At 36.8% G+C, this 22,550-nt stretch overlaps 1 protein-coding gene across 2 annotated transcripts in view; it reads left to right on the top strand.

The window, feature by feature from the left end:
- THSD7A (thrombospondin type 1 domain containing 7A) overlaps positions 1 to 22,550 on the top strand; it is a 454,591-nt gene that overhangs the window by 278,513 nt on the left and 153,528 nt on the right. For both annotated transcript variants that reach the window (XM_047694998.1, XM_047694997.1), the window contains 2 exons: positions 9,593 to 9,748; positions 11,009 to 11,221. In XM_047694998.1, coding sequence (XP_047550954.1) covers positions 9,593 to 9,748; positions 11,009 to 11,221 — 369 coding nt within the window. The remainder of the gene's footprint in view (positions 1 to 9,592; positions 9,749 to 11,008; positions 11,222 to 22,550) is intronic.

The following is a 22,550-nucleotide window of genomic DNA, read 5'->3' as shown; positions in this document are numbered from 1 at the left end:
AACTGAAATCCCTACCACCATGGGGTTTTGTGAGAATTAAATAAATTAGTATTTGTTAAGTACTTGGAATACTGTAACATTGCTTGGCACATAGTAAATATCAATAAGCATTTGTTATTAAATGAATACATCCCACTCTATCCACAAGCGGAACTCCTATTCTAATTTTATATTTAATATTCTTTGCTTTTCTTTATATATTGACATACCTATGCTCTTTAACCAAAGACCACCAGAAACACACCTGATTTTGAACAAGTTGGATTTATTACTCATTGAGCAAGGGAGAACCCATACCGTGGGTGGCCATGGGCATCTCAGTAAGAGTGTCAGAAAGCACTTACAGGATTTAGGTTTCCGTGAAGTATTTTTTAGGAGAATTTAAATAAGTGGACTTTGTTCTGGATTGAATACTGTAAGGAAGCAAGGATAATTCTATGCTGGAGTATCTTGATAAACATTATTTGGAAGGAGGAAGGTCTGGAGGGAGGCTAAAGCTATAATTGATAAAAAAAAAAAAAGAAAAGAAAACAACTCACTCATATTAGCTCGGAGAGGGAGATGCATGATATTTTTTATGGTTCTTTCAGCATCCTTGTTTTTACTTAGACAAATGAAGTAGTCTTATTTTTTGTCTTACTCCATCGTAGTCTAGAATGATCTTATCTTATGTGAGGCTCTAGGAAATTGTTTATGTCCAACAGGAGAGAACCACGGCATAGCTCTGAGTGCCAGACCAGCTCCTGAAACAATAAAGACCTAGTTGAAAGTGTCGAGCCAATTCTCAGACAATAGTGGACACTCTCCTCTTTCCCAGACTTAGGTGTTTATCCCAAACCATGACATTGTTGCTTGTTGTTTATAACTATATACGGATGGTGTCATTGAGTATATATTCTTCTTGAACTTGCATTCTTCATTCTTTTGATATATTTGTATGCTGAATCATATTGATAATTGTGCTCTAGTTCATTTATTTCCACCTCTCTGTATCATTATATAGTATGCACAAGCATAATTCAGTATTCCTTCCCTTTTTGTTGGACATCTGAGTTGTTTCTGGATGTTTATAATTACAAACAATCCTTCAATGATAATTCCTATCAATATCTCCTGGGGTAAATGGCTGATAGTTTTTCCAAGGTATATACCTAATAGTGTTCATATCTTCAACCATAGTTAAAAATTCCAAGTTATTGGGGCGCCTGGGTGGCTCAGTGGGTTAAAACCTCTGCCTTCGGCTCAGGTCATGATCCCAGGGTCCTGGGATCGAGCCCTGCATCGGGCTCTCTGCTCAGTGGGGAGCCTGCTTCCACCTCTCTCTCTCTGCCTGCCTCTCAGCCTACTTGTGATCTCTGTCTGTCAAATAAATAAATAAAATCTTAAAAAAAAAATTCCAAGTTATTTTCCAGAATGGCTAAAACAACATAGAGTTTTTCCAGCAATGTTTAACTGTTCTAGCTGCTTTACATCTCCTCCAGCATTTGGTATTATAAAACTTTTGAATTTTTGACAAACTAGTGGTTATAAAATGTTATTTCAGATTTTATTTTTCTATTCAGTCTGGTAGTCTTTGGCTTTTACTGGTTAAAAGTTTAGTCTTTTGTAGTCATTTCTTCCATCTTATTTTATTCCCCTTTTTTATCACACCTTTTCTGTGTTTTGTTTTGTTTTTCCTTTCTTGACTCCATGTGAATTTATTACCACACTTAATATTATTGCATTGCTTCCCTCGGTTCAGAAGTTATACATACCTCTCCTATTTATATAAAGAGATTACTTTAAAATATGAAGGTAAAGACTCGAGAATACAATCTATAATTAACACATTTATTTTCCTAAGGATTTTAGGTCACCTCTGATTACCCTTAGTCAACCTTCATATTATGTAGTCTTATATTTTAGTTCTATTTTGTGATTCATAACTAACTCTCTGTATTAGCTTCTGTTGCTACCATAACAAATGACCACAAACTTAACACCTTATCTTATAGTTCTGTAAATCACAACTCTGACGTGGGTCTCTCCAGGCTAAAATTAAGGGCTTAGTGGAGCTGCAATCCTTTCTGGAGGCTCTAGGGGAAGACTTGTTTCCTTTTTCATTTCAGGTTGTTGGCAGAATTCAGTTCCTTGCAACTGGAGTACCAAGATTTCCATTTCCTTGCTGGTTGTCTATCTGGAAGTGGTTCTTAGCTTCTACAGGACACCCATATTCCTTGCCTCCCCCCCACTTTCTTCAAAGTCATCAGTGGTGAATCAGGCATCTTTTTGCTTTGGGTCTTCTCTTCCTTCCATCTTATTTATATGACCATCTGAGAAAGGGTCTCTGCTTTTAAGGACTCATGTGGCTATATTAGGCCCGCCTGAGTAATTCAGAATGATTTCTGCATCTCAGGGTTTGAAACCTGAATCACATCCTTTTTTCCAGTAAGGTATATGCACGGGGCACCTGGGTTGCTCAGTAGGTTAAGTGTCTGCCTTCAGCTCAGGTCATGATCACAGGGTTCTGGGATCAAGCCTCCATGTTGGGCTCCCTGCTCAGTGGGGAGCCTGCTTTCCTTTCCCACCTGTTTGTGTTCTCTCTCGCTATCTCTTGCTGTCTCTCTCTCAGATAAATAAGTAAAAATTTTTTTTCTTTTTTTTTTACATTTTTAAATTTTTTTATAAACATATAATGTATTATTAGCCTCAGGGGTACAGGTCTGTGAATCGTCAGGTTTACACACTTCACAGTACTCACCATAGCACATACCCTCCCCAACGTCCATAACCCCACCACCCTCTCCCTATCCCCCTCCCCCCCAGCAACCCTCAGTTTGTTTTGTGAGATTAAGAGTCTCTTATGGTTTGTCTCCCTCCCGATCCCATCTTGTTTCATTAATTCTTTTCCTACCCCCCCCAAACCCCCTACGTTGCATCTCCACTTCCTCATATCAGGGAGATCATATAATAGTTGTCTTTCTCTGATTGACTTAAATAAGTCAAATCTTAAAATAATATATTTACAAATTCCAAAGATTAAGGCATGGAGTCTTTGGAGGACCATTATTCTACCTACCACACTCCCCTATTTAATCATTATAATTATGCTTTTACATTCAACATTTATTTTATTCACATGGAATGTTTTCTTTGCCATTCCATCTGGCATCTTAGACCCTGCTTCTGTGTTCACATTCCTTTTTAGGAGAAATAAGCTCTTTGGAAATTTCCTTAATAGTGACGGTCTTCTATAGATAAATTTTCATTTCTGTCTTAAAATGCCTGCCTTTGTCCCTGATATTAAAGAACTCTAGATAAGCAATTCTAGGTCTCCCACCAGGCCATTAAACTGGAAGTTACGTGACCTGGGATCAGTAATGCCCCCAAAGAAGAAGACAGCGTTAGGACTCTAATGCCATATCGCGTGCATGCTGTGTATTTGGAGACTGTTTTGAGGATTTTCCTTTCTTGTAATTCCAGTTGTAAAATTGGAATGCTTTATTTTTAAAATAACATATAAGCTTCTGCTTCCAGGAAGATAGAAGAAATGCCATTTTTCCTAATGCTTTTTCTAAATTAATAATATGTGTATCCTGATAATTCCTAGCAAACAAACCATAAGACGATTCTGAAAGTTGGAGAGAAGGAAGACAGGTAGAGCTCTTAAGACCCAAGAAACAAGGCCATAAGTTCCCGTGGTTGCTTTCTGCCTCCTGTATCTCAGATTTGGTGTGAAAGAAGCCAGCAACCCAGAAACACTGGCAGGTGGAGATTTTTTTTAAAAGCCCTAACCAAAAAAATAAAAATAAAAATAAAATAAAAAGCCCTAACAAATGCCTACTCAGGCAATGTTATAAATTGCTTCTAATGCAATATTAGGATTGAAATCTATTTTGTATCTAGAATAAAACCTAAACTCCTAAGGAGAAAAAAGACACAAATTGGTAAGTGTGTTATAAAATATGACCCAACTATGCCTGTTCTGCAAGAAACTCACCTCAGCTATAACTAACAATATACCTAGGTTGAAAATAAAAAATGGAAGTCGAGGTATCATGAAAATATTATCCAGAGAAAAGCAGGAGTAGTTGTATTAAAATCAGGTAAATTAGATATCAAAGCAAAAAAAATTATAGAAACTGAGAAAGACATTATATAATAATAATTTGTCTCCCACCAAGAAGATAAATCCTAAATTTGTATATCCTGAACAATATACTATAAAATGTGAACAGAAACTGATAGAACTAAAAGGAGAAATACAAAAATTCACAATTAAAGTCAGAGATGACTACATTCTACTCCCAACACTTAATAAAACAACTAGGCAGAAAATGAACAAAGATTTAGAAGAAATGAACACCATCTCATTGAACAGAATCCGGTAGGCATTTGTAGAGCAGTCTATCCAACAAGAATAGAATACATCTTCTTTTCAGGTGTCTGTAGAACATATACTAAGATAGACCATATTCTGATTCATAAAACAAACCTTAACAAATTTAAAAGAATTTAAATCATACAGAGTGTGTTCTCTGAGCACAATTGGAATCAAATTAGAATTCTGTCACAGAACGATAACGTTTCTTCAAATCTTCAAACACTTAGAAAATAGAGGACACAGTTTTAAATATTCCATGCATGAAAAAGGAATTCTCAAGGAAAATCAAAATACTTTGAACTGAATGAAAATGGAAATATATCAAAATCTGCGTAACATAACCAAAGCAGTGCTGAGATGAAAATTCGTAACACTAAATGCTTACATTAAAAAAGATGATAAAGGGGCGCCTGGGTGGCTCAGTGGTTAAGCCGCTGCCTTCGGCTCAGGTCATGATCTCAGGGTCCTGGGATCGAGCCCCGCATCGGGCTCTCTACTCTGCGGGGAGCCTGCTTCCTCCCCTCTCTCTGCCTGCCTCTCTTCCTGCTTGTGATCTCTCTCTCTCTGTCAAATAAATAAATAAAATCTTAAAAAAAAAAAATAAAAAAAATAAAAAAGATGATAAGACAGAAATCAATATAATCTGAGCTCTCAGTTCAAGAACCATGGAAAAAGAGAGCAAAAGAAGATGACAGCCAGCAGAAGGAAGGAAATAATAAAAGTAAGAACAGACAGAAATCAATGAAATTGAAAACAGAAAAACAATAGAGAAAATCAGTGAAACAAAGAGCTGATTCTTTGAACAGACCGTTAAAATTGAAGCTTCTAGCAAGGCTGATAAAGTAAAAAGAGAAAAGACACAAATCACCAACATCAGGGAATGTCAGTTTAACAGGGGATGTCATGTAGACCTTACAGCCAGCAAAAGAATAACAAGGGGACACCACAACTTTATACACATAAATTTGACAATGTAGCTAAATGGAAGGAATCAAAAAATCAAAGTGGAAAAACACAACCTATCGTAATTTGCTCAATCTGAAATGGATTAGTTTTATCCAGAAAATAGGAGAAGAGGGGACAAAGACAGTACAACAAAAATTCACCATTTTTATAGGCTAAAAAAAAAAAAATCACATGGTAATATTAGTCAATGGAGAAAAAGCATTTGACAAAATTCAACACCCATTGATACTAAAAACCCTTAGAAACATCCTCAATTTGATAAAAAGCATCTACAAAAACGTATAGCTACCATTATACTGAGTAGTGCAAGCTTGAGCTATTCTTTCCCTAAGATTAGTAACCAGGTGGCTCCATGGCTTTCTTCTCTGTATGTCTTCCCATGGCCGCCTTATAAGGACATCAGTCACTGCATTTAAAGCTCATTCTAATCCAGTGGGACCCCACCAGCTAAATACATTTGCAATGGGGCGCCCGGGTGGCTCAGTGGGTTTAAGCTTCTGCCTTCAGCTCATGTCATGATCCTAGAATCCTGGGATCTAGCCCCGCATCACATCGTGCTTTCTGCTCGGCAGGGAGCCTGCTTCCCTTCCTCTCTCTCTGCCTGCCCCTCTGCTTACTTGTGATCTCTGTCTGTCAGATAAATAAATAGAATCTTTAAATTTTTTTTTAAATAATAATAAATAAATAAATACATTTGCATTTACCTTATATCCAAATCGGGTCATATTGTAAAATTCTAGTAGACTGAATTTGAGTGGGGAAGGGAGGCATGGGGAGACACTATTCAACCCAATACTGTACCCTGGTTGTTTCAGTGTTAGTATTCTGGTTGTGACATTATACTACAGGTTTGCAAGACCTGACCATTGGGGGAAGCTGGGTAGAGGATACATAGGATCTCTGTGAAGTTACAATGTCACGAGAATCTATAATTATCTCAGAATAAAACATTAAATTTTAAAAATCCTATATTTGCTATTCTCAAGGGTATGTATTCAGAATATCTCACTGGGCACATTGCTGGAAACAAATATCTGAAGTTTACTTTCTATACTTTTTTTTTCCCATTGTAATGCTGTAAACATAAAAATACAAAAATATTTCAAACCTACAAAAATGTACCAGTCTCATTTTTTGTTTGTTTCATTAAGTTCAGAAAAGTTTGGGCATTCTTCTATGGCCTCATGAAGAATGCAATGCACAAATAATTTATACCATTTAAATCACATGCAAACAATAAAATGTGCCCTTTATTTTTAAGAGATCAACAATAAAACTTTAAAAAAATTTAATAGAAGTTCTGTGAAACTTGTACTGGGTGAATAATTTCTTAAGTAATAAAATTATATAAAAGTAATGACTGGACCATTCTAAGAATTTCAAATCTCAACATTTGAGAATATGGGATCAGTAGTAAACACTGCATTCTGTAATACAGTAGTACAGGAATTCTGTCTCACAGATTAAACTAGAATCCAGTAAATTTTCCTTGAACTGTCCTTTATTTCATTTATTGAATCAACAGTGATTCCAAATAATTCATGGGCAAAAATAGAATTGACTTAGGGTTTTTGAGGAGCTCAGCTAGTATCTGTGATTTACCTCAGGATATATGTACAATAGTATTTACAAACAACAACAAAACTAAAATGAAAATCACCAAAGGAATAGATCATACACAACAAATATATATATTCAAATATGTATTTTTATAAAGACATCTATAAAGTTGAGGTTATTTTTCAATAACTATTATCTCACTATTGACTTGGTTAGCTTAGCAGAAGATCTGAAGAGTATTTTGCTTCAGGTAGTATTTTCTCAAGACTTTATTCATCACATTTCTCTTTTGATAGCTCAAGAAGATTCTTTTGACTGGTTATTCTATTTGATTCATTCAAAATATACCAAAAGCTAAAAGCTTATTTTTTAAAAAAAAATGACCAGGTATTAGAATGTTTTAACCTGTTTCCTTGATAAAACCTGTTTCTATCCTAACATTTTCAACTTCATAGATTCCTCACAATTGCATGGTCAAGACAGACTTTGTAAGAAGTAGACTTCTCTTTGCAGTAACTGTAATTTCCAAAACAACGTAACAACACTAAATTTTAAGTTAATTTTAATCTATTGAAAGGAAAAAATGGAGACTTTTCAGGTAATAAAACATGCAATTGTTAATTTAAATGATAGTGTGAAAGACTCCACCGGTGAAGAAATTACATTTGTTAATTTGCAGTTATAGGAGATTTTCTACATATGTAGCCCTACATTAGTAAAGGTTCTCCAGAGAAACAGACCATTAGGATATATGTTTAGATATATAAGAAGAGAATTATTATAGGAATTGGCTTGCAGAATTATGGAAATGGGGTCACTGGTATAATTCCTAGTTTCCCAGAACCCGGAACTCTAATTTCCAAGAGCAGGGGAAGATGGATTCCACAGCTCAGAAATAGAGAGAGATTTTACCCTTCACTTACCTTTTATCTTTACCTGGGTTCTCAATGGATTGGATAGTGTTTCCCCCCACTCCCATTGGTGAAGGCTGTCTTCTTTACTCAATCTGCTGATTCAAATGCTAGTCTTTTTCAGAAACATCCTCACAGACACACCTAGAAACATTTTGGCAGCTTTGTGGGCATCCCTTAGCCAGACAACTTGACATATAAATTAAACACCACAAGACTTGTAAGCCTATAAGGATATTAAAAATTGTTTTCATTTTATGTGAAATATATATCATTGACATCATTTTTTTTTATATTTAAAGAGGTGAAGCATTTATTTCTGAATTTTCTGTCATTAGTGTGCCAAATACTTTCGCTGTTGAAAGCAACAAAATTAATCATTTTTGGCTATGGCTGATATTACGATGCACAATAGCAACAATTCCAGTAAACTTAAGTGAGAATACTCGTAGTGCGCCATGCTAAGCAAACTAGGGGTGGGAGGGAGAGGAGAGAGATTAAGTCATATACTCCTAGGATAAAAAGAAAAAAAAATCTGTAGAATATTTTTCAGAAATGAAAAACTATTTTAGGAAGAGGGGTTAATGTAATAGCCTTCAGGTAGCACTTATGATTGTGTGTGCGTGCAGAAAATTGAGAGATGCACGATACCTACAGTTTGCCTTAGAGTTTAAACTATAAGCAAATATATTGAGTACATTTATATAAAAGTTAGGATCATTTAGCATAAAATGTCTTAATTTCTCTATGAGCTTCTAAGTGTAACCCATGTGATTGGAATTTGATAGTTCTTCACATAAAGAGAATGAGAATTCTCTAAGACCTCTATTATTTCAGTCTTTTATGTACAAGACGAAATTACCAGACGAAAACAGCAGCTAGCTTTTGTTAAAGGAAGTGGCAAAGACATTTACTTCTTAAAATCTTTAAAACAAAAGCAACTATCGCTTTATATTATATAATATACTGCTAAACTTGATTTTCTTCTGCTTTCCATATAGCTTCAAATAGCTCTCTTACTCATTTTTAGCCAGAACAATGGATGCATTTGACATTAAGTGTCAAATGTGGGTTCCACACAAAATAGCTGAACTTCAGGCATCAAAATAGAAGGGAAGCAAGGGCAAGCAATATTTATTCACAGTTCATTGGTCAACATATGAAGAAACGTGGACAATTCTAAATTAGTAACCTTAGCAGTTCTGAGATTTGGATCACATATGCAGATAATATATTCTGTAAAAGTTCTAGAAAGTATCTGGTGAGTCATGTAGCTGGGATAGAGAGAGATGCACCATTGGTGGCATGAGCTCTTCATTATATCTACTGCTTGCCCTTTTGTGAACCAAAAGAAAAGGGAGACTACTCCACCAGAAGCCACCCAGTAGAGACTTTTTCCATATATATTATAGCTGTAGGCCCTTTCCCACTGCGTTCAATCCTCTGAAGCAGATTCCATTTATTTAGAATCCAAATATAGAATTGTAGAGATAAAATTAACCTTAAGGATTGTTTTACCATTTAGGAAAGTTAATCTCGGCATTATTAAATCACCAGGCTAATAAGTGATAAAACTGCTGATCAAACAGTCTCTGAGATTTCTAGTCCCGTTTCCTTGAACTACACTATTCTGCTTTTCCCCCACTCCCTCTCCTTCTTTTCTAGGATGTAACTAAGAAACCGTGGAATAATATCTTGGTGGCACTTGTCCTTCTCTGTACACACAGAAAAATCATATTGTTGACCATAGCAGTTTAATTCTTAAGGGATATCTGTATTTTTCTCTAAACAGCCTCAAAACCGGTGGACTTGAACTCATGCACTGGCCCCGTCCCTAATACTACACAACTGTGCCACATTCCCTGTCCTGTTGAATGTGAGGTGTCACCTTGGTCGGCTTGGGGACCTTGTACTTATGAAAACTGTAATGACCAGCAAGGCAAAAAAGGTATGTACTAGTAACATGACATGCTTAAAACTCCCATCAGTTGAGTCAGACATGAGTTATTTTAAATAATACCATCAGTGTGCCAAATACTTTTGCGGCCACTATTACTCTCTGTTACTTGTGCTTATTCATTCATCTGTGGCATTTTCCAGAATGGCTAAAGAGTATTGAATGCAAAAGATGAATAAACCTATTCTGATGTTGGTACCAGAACAGTAAAACTGAAGTTAATGATCTAAATCTTTGTCCCCTTATCTGTAAAAGGGATGTGATATCTGCTACTGAAGTTTTCTCTAAAGATTCAGTGAGATAATAAGCATAAGGCATTCAATTCAGTGCCTGATCCATAGCTAGTCCTCAAAAAACACACACACACAAAAAAACACCGTATTACTCTGAAGGTAAGAAAGGAAAAAAAAGAACCCAAAATTATTGCTCTTATGATGCAAATGATGTATCTAAGAGGAGTAGATGAAATGTAGTGGTTTCCTTTGTGGTGGCATGATGGGGTAGTTTTCACAGGACCTAGTAATGAAAAACATTTTCTTTCAAAAATAGTCTTCTAGTGATTCTAATATGTTCATATAGCAATAAACAGACTTATTAATTTTGGTACACCCTGTCCAGAAGGACAACACGTGGGTGCTATTAAAGCACAGAGCACGACTCTGAAGAGACCTCATTAGAGCCCAGATGCTTTATATCATCACTGGTTCATATTTCCAGGGCTTCGAAAATCAACTAAGGCTCAAAGAGACACTTTATCTGGGACCATCCAACTTCTCAGAGGTTTCTTTTCAAATTTAATTATGTGATAGTGCTGAAAAATTCAAAGTAATAGCACTTTCTCTGGTCATGAATATTTCTAAATAGCTTGAGATTTCATTGTCTCTTTGAATATTTTATAACTACAGACTTTTCCAAATCAACTAAAATCATTTTCTGTGTGCGTCTTTGTCTATCTGTCTGTCTTTCCTGCTCTGCTTCTGCCACTCTACCCCTCTCCAGTCCTGTGACGGAGATAAGAGATATATGATTTTTCTTGCCTTCCCTCCTTGGCCATTCTGTTCATTCATTTATTCACTTAATAAATGATTAATGGGCTCACATAAGCTAGAGTTTGGGGATATACAAGTGATTAAAGCAAATATGAATTTTACCCTCTGCCCTCATCTAGCTTTCCCTCAAGTTTTCATTCAGCCTTTGGAAATATTCAGCCCAGGGCAATAACAGTAAGTATGTCCTTCCCCAATAATTCAGGTTTCAAACTGAGGAAGCGGCGTATCACCAATGAGCCCACTGGAGGTTCTGGGGGCACTGGGAACTGTCCTCACTTACTGGAAGCCATTCCCTGTGAAGAGCCATCCTGCTATGACTGGAAAGCAGTGAGGCTTGGAGACTGTGAACCAGACAATGGAAAAGAGTGTGGCCCAGGCACTCAAGTTCAGGAGGTGGTGTGCATCAACAGTGACGGTGAGTTGGGCAGGTGCCTCTACCCTGCTGGCGAATGTCTTTTTAACCCTGGTGCTATGCCTTCACTTATGTTAAAATCTCCTGTCCCTTCATCAAAATGCACTCCCTGTACAAATGGAGAAATAGCTGCTTCTTTCTTTCTTCTTTCCTTCCTTCTTCCTTTTTGCTTTCCCTCTCTCTGTTCTTCCCTTCTCTCTTTCCCTTTTTCTCTTTCTTTCCTTTTTTCTTTTCTTCCTTCTTTTTTTTTCTTTGTTTCTTTTTCTTTTCTTACCCCCTAATTCTTAGTCTCTCAATCTCTCTCTCTCTCTTTCCAATGGTGGCAATGAGGAGGTTCTTTGAACAATCACACAGTATTTTTTAATTTGAAAGCAGCTAACATAGAATAAGAGTTAAATCCTCATCAAGGCAATGAATTTTAAATTGCCATTTAAAAATAGCGTGGAGGAGCACCTGGGTGGCTCAGTTAGTTGAACATCCAACTCTTGATCTCGGCTCAGGTCTTGATTTCTGGGTGGTGAGTTCAAACCCTGTGTCAGGCTCCACCATGGGCATGGAACCTACTTTAAAAAAAATTAGCCTGGAAAGGTAACATTTTCTAAGTGGGCATTTTTAATTTGCCAAAATATTTAAATAAAGAAGGATTCCAAGAATTAGTTGACTTGAATCAAGATGCCTTTATTTTCTGCCCTGATATTGTGTCTTAGGATGTAATTTAATTTCCAGACAACTAAGCCACATGGCCTATTGTGGTCTAGGTTCCTGAATCAACCTCTGACTCCTGTCCCACCCCACCCCACACCTCCCCAGCCCCACCCAGGAATGTCCTAGAGGTACTGCAATGGTGATTTTCCCCAAGAATCCTTTCCTAAACCATAAGAATTGCCTGAAAAAATAATAATAATAAAATTTTTAAAAAATTACCTTAGACTTTCATAACTGATTTTTATTTGATAAAATATACTATCTTCTTATTACTCTGATGTAAGATTTTTTTTATATTCTTTCCATGAATGCTGTTACTATTTTGGGGAGATCTCCTTACACTTCAGTAATCTCTGAGTCACACTTAAGAAACCTAGAGCTCCTCACGACATAGTTTAAAATCTTTGACTAAGATCATCTCTAAGGGTCCTTCCAACTCTCTAATGCTGTGACTCTGCACATCAGAGCAGCATGAGCACCAAGCCCCAGAGTCCCATGATTTGACAGTTTATGCGGTTTACAGCATATGCAGAAACATTCTGGTGCCCCCTCAGGGGCAGTGGAACATCTGGTAACCGTCATAATTCCTTCCATCCTATTTTCTTCCAGCAAGCAGAATTGTTTCCTCCTGTGACTCAGTCACTCTTCAGTAGAGGAAGATACTCTCTGGGGTAAGACATGGACAGGCACTGCTAGTACTGAGAAATTAGCCTTTCGACTTTGAAACGGACAGTGTTGTCTTTGTCCAGGGACCACCAACATCATCAAGCAGGACAGCATTGGGTAAAATCCAGAACAGCACTTGAGGTGGAAAGGCAGAAAAGGGGATTATTGCTCCAGATATTTTAGGATGAATTTTATGTATTCTGGGTTTTTTTCTAGATTTACTGCTTTTTATAGATAATTACCCGTGATACATCCTCTCTTTAGCTCTTACCCAGTTCTACTCTAAAGGGAAAGAAAAGGAGATTGACATCTAATGGGGAAAAGAAGCGAAAGAATTGCATTTATCCATCTACTTCAAATCTTTAGATTAGATGGCAATCTGTGTTTTCTTCTTTCTGAGTTGCTTTGAAAATAATGAGTCATGTTTATTTCAGCATCACTGGTATCTCCCTTACTGATACTTCTTACTAATTTTTTTCCTAAATTCAAAATTTTTTCTTATCCTTCTCTAGACCTGGGGACCCCACACATTGTATAAGATGTATGTGAGTAAAGTAAGATGACAAAAAAAAAAAAAAAAAACTCCAATAAGATAGAAAGTTCCTTGTGCATGGAACTTCTGCCTAAATATTATTAAATGAAAAGTCAGAGATCTCACTTATTTCAAGGATCTTCTTGGGTGTTTGTACAAATTCAGTGTATTTTAAATACACGAGAGAACTGGCTATCTTAAAAATATCCGTAGTTGATTTTTATTTTGTCAGCTAAAAAATATTTCATGACACAAGTAAACACCCCCTAAATTATCTTATGGAACACTAAAACACGAAAATACAGGCAGAGGAAGGAGTTACGTATGTCTTGTTATTTTGAAAAATAACGTACCTTATATCCTAAAACACGCATTGGTAACTCCCAGGATACCTCAGCTGGTTTCACTTTGCCTGTCTCCCAGAAAGAGTGAATTAAGGAAAAGAAGTATGCTATTGATATTCAATTTGTTGTTATTGTCCTTTATCAGGGCATGTCTTTCCTCATTAAATTTTACTTCCTGACATGAATTTGTTATGGTACAACTCAGTATTTTAACCGGCTTAACTATGTACGGAGCTGTATAAAATCAGGGCAGTTCTTTATCATTATAAATTCTCGAGGCTGCTCAAACTTGTATATGCTGAAACCTAATTGTGCTGATAGAACAGAGCAAAAGCTGGAGACTTGTAAATACTACTCCAGTCTTATCATGTGGTCACCTGGTAAGTGTTTAGCAGCTGCACCAAATGTTGTTTTGTAATTAAATCGAACCCAGGGAATTAAAGTTGATTAGTTGTACAGACTCTACCCCTAGGCCTGGCTGCAGCTATAGATTTTGTTTTATAATTAAGTTAAAGCTCAACTAGGGAAATGAAAAAATTAGAGCCTGTGAATGTTAGCAAATAATAAAAAGGCTTTTTTTTCCTCCCACGTTCCTCACAAATTTCACAACTTTGTTAGCGACCTCAAAGCATTTGAAGCCTCTTTTCTTTTTTCCTGAAATACCCTCTGCCCAGGCTTCCTGAGATCATTAGGATTTGTTGCTGGTTATTATTCACTTTTCCAATTGTCTTTCAAGAAGCAGGATTGGGGAAGGGTTTTGAGAATACTCAGGAGGAATTTTACATAGATTCTCTGACAGACAGAGGGTATAAACAGAAATGTGAGACAAAGAGAACTCAGAAGACAATTAGACTCCACAAAAAGATAAATACGTGATGTGCAGTAGAAAAAATACACTCATAATTTAAGGATCGTCAGAAAAGCAGTTCCCAATCTCTGAGCACAAACACAGGAATTATTCCAAACGTCTGATGGTGACATTGGGGTTGGGAAGAGGAGCGATCCTAGAGTTTTGTGGACTTTTAAGAAAAACTAAAAGCTGCCCTATTTATGTTTTTGTGAAATTTGTGTGTTTTATTTAAAGGCATAAATTTGGTGGGGCAAGAGTACTTTTAGGACTCTTGGTTGGTACACTAACTAATTGGTTGGTTAGAGATAGAACAAAGCAAGACTTTTTAGGCTGAGAGTGGAAGAGAAAAATCCATTGTCTTATTGATTACTTAAGGAGACTATAAACCAAATATTGTTTGCACATATCCCTCTCCTCTGTTGAAAAAAAATGATGCCACCCATATCACATTACTATGTGCTCTATTTCAGATATGAGAATGTCAAAGCCACAGTTTTGTATTTTGCTATTGGTATTACTTTATAAGTAGTGAACTTCAGCAGTTTCAAAATGCCTACCACTCCTATGCTACATTTCTTACTCTTTTCCACATCAATAAAAGTTAACATGTAACCACTGACATTGACATGTGTGACTCACATTCATACCTGACAGATTTTTATGAAAACAAAATACAATATTTCTGTGGAAGTAAATCAATACAATTCATCATTACATTGCTCCTAAAGGCACAGTAGAAATAGCAGTGACCAGCCAGGGCCCTCAAAGTATATCATGTTATTCACGGAGCACTGCGGTTCTGGCTCAACTTCTTCCTCTTCCATTGGGTAAAGCATGTCATGTCAACGTTTAAATAAATGAAAATGCCATTATTATATGGATAACCTGTAATCACTCTGATTTGTTAAAATCAGCTGACTTGAAATGTCACTAACAACAAATAATTTCCGTACACCCAAAACTTGATTGTAACACACCATTGCATCATGCCACCGTGGTTAAAAATTATTGGATTATTAAGAACATCTGCCAACAGATGCCTCATGTACAAATGGAAGTACTACATCAATAATATTAGATATTTATAAGTCTTATGTAAATGGATATAAGATACATTATGTATGTATTCATTTTACATGGATATTTTTTCAGTTTACCTTGTGAGATGCTAGATCCATTCTTGCAAAGAGTGTTCTGGATCCCCCAGTATCAGAATCTCCTTAAGTATGCTATGAACTCAGATTCCTGTCTTCTTCTCTACAGACCCAATGAATGCAGTCTCTGCGGGCAAGTCCCAGAAAGTGCATTTTTTTGCAGCTCCCTAGATTGTTGCAATGTACAATGAAGTTTATGAACCAGTGTACTAAAATGAAAAAAGGATTGTTTCGGTGGAGCCTAAGACTCAACTCTGTTACCCAAACACTGCCAGCACCAGAGCAAACTGATTCGATTTGGATAATGCTGTAAAAGACCTGTGAATAAGAATACACTGAGATTAGTAGTGAGGCATGCCTTTACAGTAAGTTTTTCTGCCTCTTTTGGAACCACTTCTGCATCTCATCAGAAGTGCCAAAAGAGCCAGCTGTAAAAAACAGGAGATGATTATATTAATGTTCAGGGCCCTGGCTTGTCACGTGACTGCTTATTCTTTCTGAAATATTTAGCTCGAGTTGCTTCCTTCTGGAATGAGCTATGTATCCATACATGAGTAGAGGGAAGGAAAGACTTGAATACTATTTCTTTCCCAAGTACTTCATGCCATATTTCTTTTTTCCCACATGTTCAGTATTAAGAGGAATATAAGGAAGGGGCTATTATTTCAGTATCTTGAGGTAAACACAGGAGTAAACATCTAGAAAACATTGAAAAGCTTAACCTTTGGAAGGCAAGACTCAGTGAAAGGAGAGATGGAGTGAGGTACTGCTCTATTTTATTTTAAACCCTATAGTATAATTTGTGTCCAATTTATAAATTGTATAAACATGTAATTAATTTGTCCAAATATGTATTTATTAAGAAAACAGTCTGGAGGGGGACAGAGGTATATGGAATGAGAAGTTAAAGAATGGGGAGCAGTTGGGGCACCTGGGTGGCTCAGTGGGTTAAAGCCTCTGCCTTCGGCTCAGGTCATGATCCCAGGGTCCTGGGATCGAGCCCTGCATCGGGCTCTCTGCTCAGCGGGGAGCCTGCTTCCCTTCCTCTCTCTCTGCCTGCCTCTCTGCCTACTTGTGATCTCTGTCAAATAAATAAGTAAAATCTTTAAAAAAAAAAGAGAATGGAGAGCAGAGTATTCCAAGAATAGGAAGAGAGATTATAAAGTTTATAGTTGAGACTAATATTTTGACTAATTGAGAGTATTGATAAGCTCTCTTGGAAGCATAAGCCAGGCCAAGGGTTATGATGCACACAGTTTATTAAGGATGTGCTCCCAGGAGAAACCCGTAAGAGGAGCAGGAGTAAAGAAGCAAAATCGAGAAGAGGAAATGTGTGTTGGGTTCCCAAGACTGCAATCTGGTTCTGTAATTCACTAGAAGGACTCATAGAACTCAACATAGAGTCATACCCACAGGTATGATCTTTTACAGTGAGAAAATACAAAGTGTGAGAAAATACAAAGTGTGAGAAAATACAAAGTAGAATCAGCAAAGGGAAAAGGCACATGGGGCAAAGTCTAGAGGAAACCAAGCACAAGTTTCCAAGGGTCCTCTCCCCATGGCATCACCAATGCATTGTGACAGCCCACGTGCAGTGTTGTCTTTAGGGAAGCTCATCTGAGCCTAGGTGTTCGGGTTTATGTCGGGGGTCAGCCATGTAGTCACCCTCTGCCAAGCTCATAAAAAATATTCTAGACTCCCAGAAGGAAAGTACATGACCAGCCTAAACCACATTGCTTGTGCAAATACTTTAAGCACAGTGATCAGCTCTTCTCATTTAGAGGAAGTGGAAGCCTCTAGAAATTGAAGTTCCCAGATGCAAGGCAGGGGTCAGCCTAGTGAACAAGACTGTCCAGGGGTGACACTCTTGGGCCTGCTGTGTTAACTGTTTTGCACAGGAAAACAGCAAAGTTGCAGACTCACTCTGATTAAGGGAGATACTCTGGAGTTTAAATTAAACCACAAAGGTTGTGGTTTTAGGAAAAAAGAAGCTGGGCTTTTTAAACTTGCACTGGTCACCTGTTGGCTCACAGCTGCTGCAGGAAGGAGGAAGATGGGTCCCAGAAACTTCTAGCTCTCTCTATTAGCCAGACAACTCTAGTGCCCAGGGTAATTCACCTGAAGGTCAGGAATGAGATATTAGCAGCAGAATCTGAGAGATGGGTGCAAAGATCCAGTGAAAAGGGTCCCAGGAGTTCCAAGCTCCACAACAATATTGTCCAGGAAGAGATTCAGTTATGGTGGGGGAGGTTTATAAATGTTATATGTACTAAGCAAACCTAAAACCTAACGATTGTGTCTTTAGTACCACTATAGAGGAATGTCCATGAGGATATGGGTTTTTCCAATTTAGGGAAATGATTTGGTGGGACATTTTGGTTGATATATATATATATATATATATATATATATACACACTCTTTATATTGCCTGATTAATAACAAGAGAAGAGCTGAGTTCTGCAAAACAAAATAGAATATTTAAGCTACCTGTAGCAGTATGGAGAGAGAGGTATGGAGCTTGAGGATTGATAAAAAGATGTGAGAAGGACCTGAAAGAAGTGAGAGAAATGATCTCAATGAAGACAAAGTTTGAGGAGGGTCACACCTAACTAGAAATACCCTTTGGTATGAAATAGGTTTCTTTAGGATGGTACCATTTTCTTGAGGTCATTATTAATAACCACCCCCTTTGTTCTACTAAGTATCCTGCTTTGAAAAGCAAGTGATCACCCTAGGAATGACTGATGAAGGCAAAAATTTGGAACGAGAAGTTTTAGGAGAAATATTAGCTCCGTGAAAACCCTAACAGAAAATGAAGACAGGGAGGATCTACAGCCACATAAGAGGTTGCTGAATTCCCCAGCCAAATTCAAGTAATTCTATTTGAATTTTAATGGAAAAATGGAACTTCAAAAGGCTGAAAAATCTGAAAACAAGCAGCAGATACTGAGATTGTTTAATATTTCAAGATGTTAGACTATCTTTTTGAGACCATAAAGAGCCTATTCATAAATATTTTTGTCCCTTTCCACCAGGAGAATAACTTTTGTGCTGTATTTTGTCATAATTATTTATCAATGATGGACGAGAAGTGAGAATTAGGGAAACTTAAGTTAAAATTTGTGTAATTTTAGAAGGGAAACTAACCTAAGTAAGATCGACTTCTAAAACTGGTGAGAACTCCAGGTTCAGATCAATTCAAATGTCTGTAGAGCTAGATGAGAACACAATTTCAAAAGCATGATCACTATCTGGAACTGGAATCTGCTTCTTAACACAAATTACACAGCCATTACGTGGAAAAGCCGATCTTTTAAGTGCAAGAATATGTCCTATAACTGAATTGTTTTTCCATAATTTAAGCAATAAATCAACGAAGAAGTTCCCTTCCTGGAGAATGCCATGCCATTTAATGTGTTTGGAATATAATTAGGTTGGATGTTATGCTTAAATCTAAGGTCTCTTACTTTACAATTAGGATCATCTAACACTGTTGGTAGGAGTTTTTTCCTATAATTGGGTTGAGATTCTTTATTTAATTTGTTGTAAAGATGAAAGTCATTATCGCTTTTTAGAAAATTTAAGGCAGTAAGTTATTCTTTAGTGTTGGTTTGTAGTAACCACAATTTTATTTTGGCTTAAAAAATCTAGCACAGGATAACCTGATCTGTCTGCCGTGGTGTGTGTGTGTGTGTGTGTGTGTGTGTGTGTGTGTGCACATGCGTGCACATGTGCATATGTATTATGTTTTGATACATTGCTTTTTTTCTTTTTTTTTTTTTTTAAAGATTTTACTTTGTATTTGTGAGAGAGACAGAGATAGGGACAGAGATAGTGAGGGAGCATGAGCCAGGAGGAAAGGGAGAAATAAGTTCCCCACTGAGCAGGGAGCCCAATGCAGGACTCGAATCCAGGACCCTGGGATCATGACCTGAGCCAAAGGCAGACACTTAACCAGCCAAGCCACCCAGATGCCCCTATTTTGATATATTGTTAATAAATATTATTTTTTGTTTTTAAGGAAACCATCTGGATTGAGCCAGTGTTCTTTTGCACTTAAATGTCTTAGTGAAGAATAGGGCTTTATAAAGAATTTTCTTTTTTTAAATAAGGGAGAATTAGTGGAAGCCTCAGATGAAAGTTAAATAAGCAATAGTTTACTTACCACTTCATGAGATATAACACAAATTTCCCACTAAGTTTACTTACCACTTCATGAGACATAACATAAATTTCCCACTAAGTGCTACCTATCACTTCAAATAGGAAATATAAGAAAAAAAAAATAAAGACAAAAAGCCTTTCACTTTATCATAGGTAGGCAAGCACCTAAACAAAACTCAAGGCAGTCAGTTTACTTATAGCTGCATCAGTAAAGACCAGTATGGGTGGAAAGGACACCTTTCAGTCAAATTAGACAGAAGCTGAATTTTTAAACCCAACAGGTGCATCTCTTTCCTTACATTATCCTTTGTTTGCTTCTTCATCTCTGCTTATCTCTTATCGCCTATCAGACTTTGTCTTCCCATGACCTCATTGATTTTACTTTCTTCTGATTCCCTTCCTACCTCTCAGGCCATGTATCACTTAACTCTCACTGGCTAACATATCACCTTAAAACTCACTGGCTGAAAACAAAACCAATTAAGATTTCCCATGATTCTGGGACTTTCCAGTTCAGGTTTCACCTGGGCTCATTTATGGAGGTTTGGCTATGACTAGAAGGTCCAAGATGGCCTCCCTTATGTATTTTGGAGTTGGTGCTGTGTGCCGAGGCACATTGGTGCTTCTCCACTTGGACTCTCTTCCTCCTATAACCTAGACCAGCTTTCTTATATGGCGGTTTTGGGGCATTGCTTTGACAGGACAAAAACAAGCTGGCAGACTCTGGAGCTGCACGTTGTCACTTCTGCAACATTCTCTTGGTCAGAGCAAGTCACAGTGATGACTCAGATTTCATAGGTAGAGAAATAGACTCCATTTCCCGATGAGATACAAAGAATTATGGCAAAAAATTTAATTTACTACAGTCCACCATCTTGTCTCAATTGTTTTCATTCCTCCCACAGGCAAAGTACTGCCCGTCCTAACCCAAGAACACCGAGATTCCCATACAGTTATATCAGTCACCATTTCATGACCTGCATCTGATTCAGATATAGACGACTCTTGTCAGATACAGCAGTTGGGTGTGGCTATTCTTTTATCTTCATTGATTGATCAATTGCACATGTGATTATTTTTCCCCCACAAGGAAACTTGTCATAAAGTCTCTTCTGTGCACTTCAAAATAGCCTACTATTATCCTTTAGTCATAGATTTTTTTAGGAAAAAAATATACAATATAAAAAATACATAAAATATTTTAATGTAATCTTGTTTGATTAACTTAGAATTATAGAATTTGCCATCATAAAAAGAACTGTGGTTTGTATTTTCCACATCGTACCACACACATACACCAAAAACCATTATTATTTTAGAAAATGAGACTAGAATACTTACTTTTAAAATTCTTTTGACCAGTGTTTAAGGGCTTTTGTCCCTAACTGGTGTATTTCGGTCCTTTCTGTTTTCTAAAATTGTATTTTATCGTCGTGCTTAAATTTTCTTCCTACTAATTAAATCCTATATCCAGAAACCTTCCCTGTGAGCTTACAAAGGTCTTTCGATTATTGTTTTTCTTTCTTTTTATTTTCTCTTGAAAATAATCCAATCTTACAGAGCCTTTGAGTTTAACTGAATGTCTGCAGAATTTTTTAAGGTGCCAAAAAATGGAAAATATGACCTTCACTTTAAAAGATACTTTAATTTCTGGAGACCGTAAAAATTTGAACCATTCAGGTAATTTATTAAAAAAAAAAAAAAAAAGAACCCTTATGTCCTTAATCAAAGGGACACATGTTTTCAAGATCTTATTCTGTGCGGTGCTTTACACAAAGTGATTTCTGAAAAACGGTTCCCTCTGAGATAAAGACTTCATATAATTAGTTCATGTTACCTATCACAAATAACCTGATTTCATATTGAAATTGGAACTCTTTTGTTTCTAGGGTGTGGTCTATTAACTAGAATCCAAGGCCTCTCAACTAGAAAGATATCTCCCTCCCCCTCATTCTTTCCACATATACAACATATAATGATATATAACAGAGAACAAAAAATCAGAATGGATTCTCCCATTCAAAAGTGAGAAAAATCGGAAGCATTCAGAAGTGTCCGGTCTTCATCAGTTCTGAAATCCAGCCTGTTCCCTCTTTACCAGGGACAGGGGAATTCCTTGATCCTAGCCTGTGTTTGTTCTCTGAAAGTCGTTCTCTAGTCTGACATTCTCCTTGCCTCTTTGGTCTTCACTCTGGGTTCTTGTATTTTCCATAGATGTCTTACCCTTTTTATAAGATATGGCTTCTATCTGAAGCTGATGAGCTTTCTCAGTCTGACTCCCACTCATATAAATCATAGAGCCCAGGGGCCTTTCTTTCATTTTGAGCTGTTTCAATTTCTCGAAGACTAAGTTGGCAGTGTTTTAACAATACAACACTTAATGCTTTGGGTTTCTTATGAATCTCATTAGAGATCACTCCATGTCCCAAAAGCCATTTCCATAATTTATTTAATTTGTTTTTGAGAAAAGCCTCGCTTTAGTTTGGACCATGGATGAGGCTATTTTAAGATTTTTAGAAGCCTTATATATAACTGAGACAGTCTTCTAGGAATCACTTAACTATTTCTGAGGTATTATCAAAGAATTTTTAGCTACATCCTTAAATTGATTTTTACCTTAGGCCATTTATTACTCTGAAAATCTTTTGCCAAATGACTAGAGGTGAAAAACCATTCTATTTTCCATTTCAGCCACCATGGCAGCATATAAATTCCATTTGCACACAGAATTATTTCCTTCTTAGTTTATTTCTCTCCTTATAGCGTATCATCCTCCAGAGGAAAAATTAAATGGACATTTTTAACATTTTTCCTGAAAATATCCTTATCTGTATCCACAGGTCCATTAGACACATTTTCCACCTTGCAAGTTTCCATAAGTAATTAATTGTTTTGCCACTTTTTCATCAGTATGT

Source organism: Lutra lutra, chromosome 11, assembly GCF_902655055.1.
Source record: "Lutra lutra chromosome 11, mLutLut1.2, whole genome shotgun sequence".
Taxonomy (NCBI): domain Eukaryota; kingdom Metazoa; phylum Chordata; class Mammalia; order Carnivora; family Mustelidae; genus Lutra; species Lutra lutra.
This window is presented reverse-complemented; position numbering and strand designations above follow the sequence as displayed.